General features: G+C 31.5%; 2 protein-coding genes across 3 annotated transcripts; both read right to left on the reverse strand.

The window, feature by feature from the left end:
- Nucleotides 1-52: 52 nt before the first annotated feature.
- LOC101506519 (protein CNGC15a) lies at nt 53-5100 on the reverse strand. 2 transcript variants are annotated; one of them, XM_004497456.4, is made up of 7 exons: nt 4366-5100; nt 3592-4123; nt 2851-3063; nt 1995-2287; nt 1441-1552; nt 1076-1312; nt 53-1004 (listed from the first exon to the last, which is right to left on the reverse strand). In XM_004497456.4, the coding sequence occupies exons 1-7, from the start codon at nt 4392-4394 to the stop codon at nt 285-287; spliced, it is 2136 nt and encodes a 711-aa protein (XP_004497513.1). In that variant the 5' UTR covers nt 4395-5100; the 3' UTR covers nt 53-284. The 2 variants fall into 2 exon arrangements, with proteins under 2 accessions (XP_004497513.1, XP_073223865.1); XM_073367764.1 differs by having other exon boundaries at nt 4236-4370.
- Nucleotides 5101-6641: 1541 nt separating this feature from the next.
- Nucleotides 6642-9054, reverse strand: LOC101506850 (30 kDa ribonucleoprotein, chloroplastic). Its single transcript, XM_004497457.4, has 5 exons — nt 8588-9054; nt 8360-8461; nt 7334-7675; nt 7043-7147; nt 6642-6931 (listed from the first exon to the last, which is right to left on the reverse strand). The coding sequence occupies exons 1-4, from the start codon at nt 8933-8935 to the stop codon at nt 7085-7087; spliced, it is 855 nt and encodes a 284-aa protein (XP_004497514.1). The 5' UTR covers nt 8936-9054; the 3' UTR covers nt 6642-6931; nt 7043-7084.
- Between the last annotated feature and the right edge of the window lie 3336 nt (nt 9055-12390).

Consider the following 12390-nt stretch of genomic DNA (forward strand, 5'->3'; position numbering starts at 1 on the left):
TTAGAAAACCAACTTTTATGGTAGTAAATGTCCTCCAATTATAAACACTCTATCTACTCAAATATATGTTATTTCCATTTCCATTAATTCCATCTTTGGCCCTAGCCTAAAACTGATATGAGTTCATTCATAGTTACAGAGTTTTGCTATAACTAAACTATGGTAAAAAAACTAACATAACTAATAAACAGCACATAGTCCACTAATGACCCTAATTAACACACACATTAACACTAATTAATAAACCTTCTCCACATGGACAACTTTTAACTCCTGAATTTCTTTTAACCACCATCATCATTAAAATCAGGTTCAAGTGGCTTCCTCAATAATGAACCAATAATATCTTCAGAACCATATCTCATGCTCCTACCTTTCCTTAAACTACCAACAAGTTTACCAGAATACATTGAATAACTTGATCCCTTAGGTGCCTGCAAAGGTGCAGAGAAATACTGACTATCATCATTTCCATAACATTGCACATTTTCCATCATCATAAGATTCTCCATTTCCTTAACCTCATTACTTTCTTTCATTCTTTTATACCTAAACCAAGCAGCTTGTATAAAACATGCAGCCCATGTTCTCCACTGATGAGAACAGAATCTAAATGTTTGTCTCAGTTGTTTGCTGTGTAATCTTCGGAACTGTGCTGCTACGAATTTTAAATCCTCGGCGATGAGTGCAAAGGCTTCGACTTCGGTGATGGCTTTCACGGTTCGAGTTGATGAAGGAAGTACAACGGTTGGACGAGGGTCTAAGGCCCATGGTAGAAGCTCTTCACCACAGAAATCACCTGAGCCTATTGTGCAGGTGTTGAAGAAACCTGTTCTGCCACCATTTGTTGTGCAAGAATCTAGGCGTCCTCGAACAATGAAGAGCATCTCGGTGACGGGGTCGCCTTCGCGAACTATGCAAGTTCCTGATGTGCTTAGTGTTGGCTTCAGCCTTTCACATATCGCATCTAACATTCTGTCATCCATTTGATCAAATAGTGGTACCTGTGTGTAAAAGTGTTCAATAATTACTTCATTCTTATTTTTCTTGTTTCCCAAGCAACATATTTACTTACTTGTCTAACAAGATTAAGGCAAAGGTGGCGTTTAATGTCACGTCTGAGATCAACAGGAAGGTCTCTGAGGATAGCTTCTTCGTCCACACCACGATTAGCTACCCATCTGAATTGGTCATGCCGTCGAACATTTTGCTTCAGGTAACGAGGTAGCTGTCTGTGATGCATCCATCTTTCTGTATCTGTCCTTCTAATTCTCCACTCTTCCAGCCTTATAGTGGTGGATTGAAGGTACGTCTGTTTAATTTTATTTATATGCATTGTTGCCACAGTGTTAAATTTTTTTACACTTACATTAGTTGCTAACACATAGTAAGATATGATTGTCAACTAAGTCATGAGAATTTTGCACTAGCTATACGTACTTGCATATTGCCTATGAGTAGTGCAAAAAGCACCAATCCAAGAATTGCAACAATCACAGCAAAGTTTATCTCTGCAACATGTGTACTTGTTAAGAGATTCTGTCCTGCAGAGCTGCAAATTTAGCATAGAATTAATTAGAATACTACAAACTCTAACCTGGAATAAATATGAATCAGGATCAAGAATAAATTCCATTATGACTCATATATGTGATTTTTAAGATAGTTTTAATCAAAGTCAAATATTTTTTTTGATTTCACTAATATAATTGATTCACAGAATAAAAAGACTTCATATTTGCAGGAAGTAAAGGATATATTATGCATTAAAAGATTTGACGCCTATAACATTTTAGAGGATACGGTGAGCTGATGATTGAAAAATCAATGGATTATATTGTGATCAGACACATGCACATGCATAACAAATTATGAATTCGTTGAAATCTCAACCGGTTATAATTCCAAACTTTTTCTTCTAAACTGTACCCCTTATGTCTATTTGGCCATCAAATTAACATAGGTGAATCAAAGATGGACAAAATTTGTGTTACCTTAGATTTCTGAGTCCCCACCAAAGACAGTAATAGTATCTGTTTAAGAATTCTGAGCCAGTTATTTCCAAAGTGAGAGCATCAGCAAAAATTCCAAACTGAAAGAAGTCACTGTTCTGATCACATAGACCTGAGAGGTTGCTTGATCTAAGCCAAGCATTCCTATTTGGATCACCTATGCTTTCACAATCAAGATAATGATACTGACAGTGTGGATATTGAAGTGTGCAAACTTTCTTCCAGCATTCATCTTGTCTTTCAATTGATAACAAGTACCAACAAGATCCTAAAACCTTTTTGAAATAAAAGTAATGTTAAGAGTTAAGACATGAATCAAAAGCAACAAAAGAGTCTTTTTTGATTGACTTATTTTAGTTTATATATTGACACAAGCATTTGTAAGTTGTATAACACCGACACTTCGATTAAAACTGTTTCCGATGTCCGACACATGTCAGTGGCTGACACTAACACATGTAGTTACGTTCAATCTCTTCCACTTTTCAATTTATTATTTGTGTCAACGTGTCAGTGTTATGTCTGATGTCCATGTTCGTGTCAGTGTTTCGTAGTTTGTCAAACTGAGAGGGCTATGTAAATAGCTTCTTACATGTCTATAATATGTTTTCAACTTATTTCCATAAGCTCTCCAAATCTAAGATAGCTTATGAAAACAACTTATAGCTATATGAAAACAATTTGCCTTTATTTTATCCTTTGTTATAGAAATAATTTATATATAAGCACTTATTTGATAAACACTGATACCATAAGCGTTTAATTAAGTTGTATTACATGCCAAAGTCCATTTTTATTACAAGTATTGGGAAAAGCATTATTTGGAAGAGTGACTTACATGACTAGCAAGCATGTAGAGTGTCAAATTATATGCTGCACCAGCCCAAGCTTTTTCCATCATTACTCCATTTGCCTTGATGATTTCAGCTTTTAGAGGACCAATAAGATACAATCTCAATAAGAACTGGAAAATTGTCACAAGGCGCACTACATGCCTTGAAGCAATCATTTCTGACCCCTTCATATTTGGTATTACACCCCAAATCAGTACCTAACATAAATTATGAAATTGTTAGGATTATGGAACTTCAATTTGAGAATTGTTTGGTAAAAACTTACAACACTTTCTGATAGATTCTTTTTTTGAAGTATCATGTTAATTTGCCTATGTTTTGTCCTTGTTTATCAATTTTAAAAGAACTAATTCATGTCTTGTGGGATATGTCTCATAGTTTACTAACAAGTTAACAAAGCGTTCAAGCGGAGCGAAACTCTTTAGGATACAGTTCAGAGGTAATCTTATAAACTTGACACTGTAGTATTTGAACACAAGTTGTGTAGTATTTAAATACAAGTTGTAATCTGTAACTCGAAGTTTGAATAATATAAAGTTACTACAGTCAGCACAATTAGTGAAACTCCGTAATCAAATCTCATGTGTTTTTTGTCTGCATTTTTCATATATGTTTTCTTTTGAACCAGGGTTGCCGCTCTATCAGTTTCTTTACCAACAAATACTCAAAAAAATGGAGAAAATAAAAGAAACAAATACATATTTCATCATATCATATGAATATACCTGAGGAAGTGGTAGTGCAGCCACAAGATCAACCCAAAAGTCTCTACTCAAATAATTTGATGCAATTTTTGATGAGTCAATAATGAGTTCTCCTCTACCAGAAACACGAGATGAAGGAGCAATATAAGCAGTTTGAAACTTAACATAAATCTGAAAAATATAAAATGCATCAACCATAGTCCTAATTATGGTTAATGAAACTTCAAGACCAAGTGACATATCAATACACTTTTCTTTCTTAACAACTGGTAAGTAAAAGAAAAGTGGATCCACAAACAATGAAACCAAACAAGCTGCTAAGAAAATTTTGTTCCATAAATTTACTCTAGGTCCTCTAGGATCTAATATTAATATCTCTTCTGCATCATAATCTTCAGAAAACACTCTTGAAAGTTCTCTTCCATTTGCTGATAACTTGTGTTTTGTATCCTTTTCATGCTTGTGTTGATTATTACTCATCTCATAAGCCATCATTGTCATTTCACTATCTTCACCTTCCTCTAATTTCTTCATTTCAAGATTATCAGTAAACCTGAGTTCATAATAACACTGAATTTTAGCACCAATTTTTTTTTTAAAAATAAATCTAAGTGTAATGAAATTGAAAATAATCATATCCTACAATAGAAATATAAATACATAACTTGATTTGTCACATTAATTACAATGTCAAAAGAAATGAACTATTTAGGAGGTTCAGGTTGAGAGTTTGATTCCTGCTACTAACAATTTTTCTTTCCCTTAACAAATTAACTACTAATATTTGTGACAAACCTTACAGATCTTGATCTAACAGAAGCCATTGTTGTATAGTTCAACTTTTACATTGCAGGGAAAGTAGGAAATATAAGAAAACTTATATAAAGGTGTAACAAAATTATTTGGAAAAGATTTGATTTAAGAGCTCAACCACAAAATCTCTCAAAGCAAATTTTTCATATTTTGCCAGAAATCATGTGACAGAAAAGTAAGGCACCTAGTAAAACCATAGGTACAATAGTCTTTGTGTGTTTTTTTCATGAAAGAACAGGTAAAACATGTGAATTTGATACTTGCTTTTGAAGTCATTGTTCCTTGGACTTCATGGTCCATTTGATGTATGGACATTAATTTTTATGAAATGATAAAATGAAGAAAGAATATGAAATGAAATGTAACATGATGTAGCACCACCAAAAATGCATTTGTGGGTTGTTGGCATTTTTTTTTAAATCCAAGTAATTTTTTAAGGTGTGGTGTATATCAATATTCAGGTTCGTTTATGTGGAGAAACAATATTGAGTAAACCTTCAATTTAGTAACTAAATTATCCCTCTATCTCTCTCTTATTTGATCATTGAGTATATATTTTCTCTATTTCTTAGAATGGTCTAGTCAAGTATAAGATATACAATTAGTCTATTGTTTTGTGTCTTGAGTCATCATTGCAACACATCACAGACAAGTGCAATCGCTTGGAGTGTTTTGCTCTTCGTTGTGCATACATAACTTTAATTTTCGACCATTTGTATACCGATACACAAACACTTAAATTGTGTACAACAAATGCCACCTTTTGAACGATTCAAGCTTCAACAAGAATTGATTAATCATTTGAGCTCAATCACATTGGCTAACATGATTATAGAATATGAAAATATTATCTTTTTTTAGATTAAAATAACTTTAATGACAAGTCATGTGATTACTCTAATTTTCACAATGACACAGGTAGTTTGAACACCACATATTCACTCAAAATCTTAAGTTGCTAATATATGAGTCCACTCACTTGTATATTTTCAATATCTATTTTTTTATCTAATGTGAAACTAATAATGTAAACTTGACACACCAACAATTTCCCCTCAAATGTGAGTCGTCTAATTATCTGGATATGCTTCGCCTCAAACCAAAAAAAATCGTTCACATACACTTGCATCTCCGTTCATCTCACATAGTGAGTTTGATGAAACTGCAATAGAACCATGATTATATTTAAGCTACAAAGTATAGCTCTTACAAAATCATAATGGTTCATCATAATTCTAACAAATTCACAACATATACAAATATACACTAATTAAGGTGAATCGAGAATCAAACAAAAAACAATGCTATTAATTTCTCTCAGTATAATTTTTTTACACGATAATTTCAACTCGTTAATATCATATCTAAAATATCTATGCATCTAAGTTAGAATTTAATTGGACGCATATATAAAAAAAAAAGTTACATTGACTAAATATACAAATTTAATTCAAATAAGAATTTAAAAGACATCCACTAACAATATAATCATGAGTAAAAAAAATAAAGAAAATATTAATCAATTTTATGCTAACATTGAATAAGAGAAGTGCCCTCTTTTTTCATATCAATTTCAACAAAACAGATCATTTTCATTAGATATTTGAATAAAACTGAATTCTATTATAGTACATATCCTTAAAATCGTTCTCCATTCATACAGCTGAGATGTAATAAAGCTAGGCAGAATAACCGTGACTCGGGTGGGACAAAATTAAGGGTGAATGAAGAGATTAATTTAATAGTATCTCTCACATAAAACAACTAACCAAACCAAACACTTGCAATAACATGAACCGTTAGTGGCAGCTATCCAAAATAAATGCAGACGAGACCAGCCACACAGAAGAAATAATACACATATTTGAGTTCAATCTTTTTTTTTATAAAAAATGTTTAGGTAATTTTTCAAAGTTTACATGATAATATCTCATTTGTCAATTAATTATCTATTAAGATAACAAATTAAAAATACAATGGATACTCTTGTTCTGTTGAATTAAATTCAAGTTAAATACGTGGCCTAACCTATATAGGACCGTTAATTTTTTATGAATGAATTTCAGAACCACTATAGTAATTTTAGGATTGAGGTGGGCGGTATCAATGATAAAACCAAATGAAAAATTTACACACATGTTTGTAAAACCTAACTCAAACTGAACCTCAAAATCCCATTTGTGTACGTGGGCAAGTGGTATTTATCACTCCTTCTGCCAAAAAGAAATCCATAACTCAATATTTTTCCACCTAACAAGTAAACCATAAAACGAATTTGTGATTTGATAATTTTTTCAGGCACATTCGCAATAGTAAAATTCTTCCACAACATCGGTGGGAAGTTGAATCGCGGTAACCATTCTACTTTACTAATAAAGCGGTAAAACACATACTACAAATCAATTTAAAACAAAAACTATTAAATCTAGAGCACGCGTTCAAGTTTCAAGAGAGTATAATAAGCTCTTCTACAGAAAGAAGTCTGCTAGGTACAGCCACTGTTTGTAGATACTGTCACCAAGTATGAATTGCATTCTTTCACAACTACCTGTGCAAGAAAAAGGAACATTTAGCCCAAATACATGAGGAAAATAAACACCATACTTCTATGATGTATTGCATTAAAGCACAACATATTATATCAGGTATAGGATAGTACCGAAGTCCTCTCTTGATCGGATATAGATGAAAGGTAAAATCCTCAAAATTGACGCTTTGGTCTAGTATCTGCTGTCGAGACTCGGATAGCTCTGCCATTCAAGTCCTGCAACCAGATCATAATGACAAGATGCTTCATATCAAATAATGAATTAATACAGCCAGATCATAATCACAAGATGCTTCATATCAAATATAAATTTGACATATGCATTCTGAAATGGAAAAACCCGGCAGAAAAAGTAAACCACAAAATAACCACTTTAAAAAGAGGAGGGACTTGCGTACTTACCACACCATCTAAGGACTGAATAGCGCTGTTGACCTCATCAGGGCTACTGAAAGTTACAAATCCAAATCCTCTAGATCTTCCACTTTCCCTGTCATAGATTACCTTTGCTTCCAAAACCGTTCCATGTCCACCAAACAATGACTCAAGTGCCGAGTTGTCAACACCCCAAGCAAGATTACCAACATGAACACGGTTGTCACTATCTGAAGAACCACCTCTTGGAGAACCACCTCTAAAACGAGAATTGTCACCGAAACGAGTATTCTCACCGAAACGAGAATTCTCACTACGAGGTGGAGGAGGTGGTCCAGCATTCACTCTCAATGCCCTTCCATCCACTTCCTGTAAATTTCCAAACATATGTTTTACCCTTAGATGTTATAAAACAAAATGGCCAAAGCCATACATAACACATAATAGTAAAATGTATTCACATTTCACTTCATATAAACTCAATCATAGTAATAGTAATGATAATGGTTAAGATCACGATCAGTCTCCATCCATATCCACATCATGAACCTTTAAAACTCATATCCTTATCTATTGGATACCTAGGAAGTAATAACTGCTACCCACACTTAATTACCTACTAAAAATCAATACATCAATAAAAATTGATTTTCTTTTATAAATTTAATACTATAATCAGTGTTGTCATTTGCGGATAGCAGAAAACATCCATTTATTCAAATTCCGCTATGCTGTAATGCTATTGCAATAGATAGATATGATATACCCACAATAATATTTATGTATTTAAAATATTATTTGTTTTGAACTAAAACATGAATAGTGCATTGGTGAAGGCCCGTTTGATATACAAATGCATGGTCTTGGGTTCAACATCCATACCCATTAATTATATTATGTAATTGTACATACACATACACCAAGCAATTACCCTACCCAGTCCATGAGTCATTATTGTCATCTCAAATAAATCTCAAACAATTAACCAAAAATGATACTATGAAAAGAAAAAATCTACATAATTATCAAAGAAATGATGAAAAATAAACTCACATAGCCATTGAACTGCTGAGCAGCCGCTTCAACTTCTTCAGCCGAAGACATAGTAACAAAACCAAATCCCCTGCTTCTTCCTGTTGTTTTATCATAAATCACCTACAAAAAAACCAACAACAAATTCACAATTTAACCCCAACCGAAATAAAATTAACCTTAACCCAACATTTTTCATCCAAAAGGGTACCCAATTAAACTATAAAACAACAAACTTCATAAAATTACCTCAACCATCTCAACATTTCCAGCGTTTTCAAAGATTTCAGCAAGTTGAGCACTGTCAACACTGAAAGGAAGGTTACCAACGAACAACCTAAGGTTAGAAGAGTAATTAGGAGTCTCTCCATCATCAAAGGTATCCTCTTGCTGGTCGAATTCAGACGAAACCGCGACACGAGAAACAAAACGATAAGACAACGACAAGGTTGGACGAACAGAAGCAGAAGAAATGGAAAATGGTTTGAAATTAGGGTTAATGGAAAACGAAGGGTGTGAAGAGAAACATTGAGGAGAACAGAGAGGTTGCTTAGTTCGGAGAGTTGGAAGTGCTAAGGAAGCAGCAGAGGAAGACATCGTTTAAGGTAAATGGATAAGGTTTTGAAATGAAACAACGAAAAAATAGGGTTTATTGTGTTACGAAGAAGGAGAGTGAGGGTTTGAATTTCAATACTGTGATATTTATGGAAATTGAGGGAACGGTTGGAATGAGATGATAAATGTTGATAAGGTAGGATATGCTGGCGTTTTACTATTTTGTCCCTTTGAAAATGGGAGATATTTTCTTCTTTGTTTATTTGGGTTAGATATTTCTGTAAAATGATTGTACACGTGGATGTTAGGTTAGGACGTGGTGAAAAGAATTGGGGGTAAAATAAAATCTGAAAACAATGGGTTGTGGTCTTAACATGGGTTGAAATCTGAGATATTTTTTTAATGGATTTCTTCTTCAATGCTCTTTAAATTACTCAATTTATATATGTTTTTATTGTTAATATACACTTCTAAATTAATCAATTTAAATATATTAATTTGAGGCTTTGAAAGCATATGGATATTGGTGTATATTGTTATGGCCCAAATGCCTGCCAACATGTTCAAGTGGGTAAAATTATTTTGTTTTGTTGTTTGTTAGAGGACAAAACGAAAGCTGGATTTCTTCCTTGTGGTTTTGCAAGTGGATTTGATAAATAAATTTTTGACAATTGTAAATATTCAGTAAAAATAGTTCCTCTAATAAATTTTAGAGTTGGAAACTAAGAGGTAGTAACTCATATTAATGGTATCGCATCAAAATTAATTTGCTTATAAAATTCAAGTTTTTATAAATTATGCACAGCTCAATTACTAACAATGTTCTTGTCATTACTTTGTCATATAAGGCAATGATTTACATATATAACTAACAGTGTTTTTGTACATGATTTTGTCAAATACACTTAAAGAAAGGTCGTTTTGGTAGAGTATTTCAGATTAAAAAAATACTTTAGATTAGAATGATCCTTCTAATACTATATATGACTTAGAATCTTTTTTTGAAAAACTTCCAAAATCATATGCACTGCGGAAACGTGCCTTCTAGTAATGTTACCAAAGACTTTCCGATTTTGTATTTGACATAAACATTACATCACTATAATTGACATATAATAATCATTCAAATTATAAATAACCAAATGTTTCTTAATATCCATACAACAATAATAATTCCTATACATTTCAACTAATCCACGTGAAGTCACTGATATCATATGTATCATCTATAACTATCGGATTGTTAGATTTGTTTTTTTTATGTGATTGATCACCTTTTTTAATATTCAACAATTCCTCAAACAAATACATTATATCCAAAAATGAATACTCTCATGATCTTGTTCTTTGCATTTCAACCATTTATTTATTTCTTTATACACACCACTTTTTTTTTGCAATCCAATAAGATAGATTATTTTCTTCTATTAGAATCATGATAGACTTTGTAATTACTATTTCAAATCTTAACTTAGAGATGCTTCACAACGAACTCAATCCAACAAATCATCTCGAGAGATATAAATTATTTATGCTAAAGTTTTTTGCAAAATGAATATCCTCAACCATACTTTGGCAATGTGTGTTTTTGAATTTTCTTGGGATATTCTATAACTAAAATGAAGTCATGGTAATTCAACAAATAAACCAAAAACAAAGAAAAACAACTCAAAACATAAAACATATTGACCTAATAGCTTTTTGTCTGAAATAGATCGACCACTCTAGTAATATCAAGTACAATTTAGAACCAAAAAATGTACGAAATAACAAACACCAAGATTTCAAACATTATCTTTCGTTTTAAACAAAAATAGCGTTGATAAAGTCAATAGATGATAAAATTGTGTATTGAAATACAAATTTCGTGTAACAAGAGTTAAGTTAAGAGTATGTTTGAGTATTGAAGAAGATGAAGTTTTAAAATTTTGATTATATTTATATATTATATATTGTTGAAAGTGTTCTTTTGACAAAATATTGTCGTAAAATATCTTTTTAATAAAGATAATTTAGAATTTTTAGAGATCTCCGAACATAAAATTTGAGAAATTTATAAATAAAAAATATCAAAAATAATATGATATGCTTAGCTAAATTTATTGTTAAAAAAATGGGTGGCCTTTTTTAAAAAACTAAAGAGTCTAAACCCAAAAATAAAACAAAATAAGTGGCCTAATACGGTATATCCACATTTCTTAGCAAAGAAAATGCCTTCATAAGCACCCAACATCTTTGCTAAGTAAGCAAATGGTATTTACCCAAATTCTTAGAAAATCCACAAATTTGAGTGTCATCAATTCATAACCGTGGCTATCTATTTCTGTAACAGTTCATTTATTTTGAAGGAATCTGAGTTATGTAATGGAGTTTAAGAGGGCTGTAATGACTATATAAGGGCACGAAAATCATCATATTAGACATTCTCTTAGCCAAAAACTCCGTTTATCTTGCTTAATATCTTATTTATGCTTATTATTTTTGGTTTTGAATAAAAGTTCTATTTCTTGCTTCTATATATACTTTTTATTATTTTCTTTTATATTTCTAAGAGTTAAATATGTTTTTAGTGTTTATAAAATTTTAATTTTTCAATTTTAGTTATTTTAAAATAAAAATATCACTTTTAGTAAATTATCCAACAAGTAGTTTTAGTCTATGTTGAAATCAAATATTCTTAATTGTTCTTCAACTTTAAAATTTTTGAATGACTTTTTGAAACATATTTAAAACATTATAGAAAGCTACTCTACAAAAATTTAGAACTTTTAAATATGAGATGAATTTATTATGAATCTTGTAATTGTAAAAAACTCAAGATAAATGAAAGAAAATATTAACTTATAAATCAAATTTTGAGCTCATTTTTAGTAGAGGAACTTTTTATTTAAATATGCTTGCAAAAATTGATTATTGGAACTTTTTAAGATAGTTAACATGGTCAATTATTGGACCCTCCACTAGTAGCTACTCCAATTTGGTATTCAACAACCATACAACCATATGACCAACAATACAACATATTTTATAAGAAATGATATTTCACATAACAACATTTCATTCCATTTTTCAAATTTTTGAAACAAGCATTTATCTTAGAAGCTATATGATCTAAAACACCAACGTCATCAACATCTATTCATCAATGATCTTCTTGGAGCTGCAATTACAGAACGTGTGGACAATTAGCTATTTTTCTATGGTGATTACACGTTCTCATAAGCTCCTTGAAACTTTATCAAGCCTCATGAAGTGATTCCATTTTGAGCAAAATTAGTAATTTAAGCTTATCATCAACATCTCTAAAAAAAACTTAAGCATCAACATCTATTTCTTCATTTAGTGCTCTCAAATGTTAAATTTTTTTCATCGATATCATCATTATTCATCATCTACAAAATAAAAGTAATATGTATTGTAAGTAATATGTATAGACATTCGCTTGTGTACAATACAGATTCTAGGCATGGTAAATAACATCATAGAACTATTGGCAT

This window comes from Cicer arietinum, chromosome 4 (genome assembly GCF_000331145.2).
Source record: "Cicer arietinum cultivar CDC Frontier isolate Library 1 chromosome 4, Cicar.CDCFrontier_v2.0, whole genome shotgun sequence".
Classification (NCBI taxonomy): Eukaryota; Viridiplantae; Streptophyta; class Magnoliopsida; order Fabales; family Fabaceae; genus Cicer; species Cicer arietinum.

Excerpts from the sequence above, each read along its gene's own strand:
- LOC101506519 (XM_004497456.4), bottom strand. The coding sequence starts at position 4,394 with ATGGCTTCTGTTAGATCAAGATCTGTAAG. Across the intron at positions 1,553-1,994 it reads TGGGGACTCAGAAATCTAAG|CTCTGCAGGACAGAATCTCT; the intron begins GTAACACAAATT and ends CTAAATTTGCAG. Across the intron at positions 1,005-1,075 it reads GCCTTAATCTTGTTAGACAA|GTACCACTATTTGATCAAAT; the intron begins GTAAGTAAATAT and ends TTTTACACACAG.
- LOC101506850 (XM_004497457.4), bottom strand. The coding sequence starts at position 8,935 with ATGTCTTCCTCTGCTGCTTCCTTAGCACTTCCAACTCTCCGAACTAAG. Across the intron at positions 8,462-8,587 it reads GAAATGTTGAGATGGTTGAG|GTGATTTATGATAAAACAAC; the intron begins GTAATTTTATGA and ends GTTTTTTTGTAG. Across the intron at positions 7,148-7,333 it reads TTCAGTCCTTAGATGGTGTG|GACTTGAATGGCAGAGCTAT; the intron begins GTAAGTACGCAA and ends ATCTGGTTGCAG.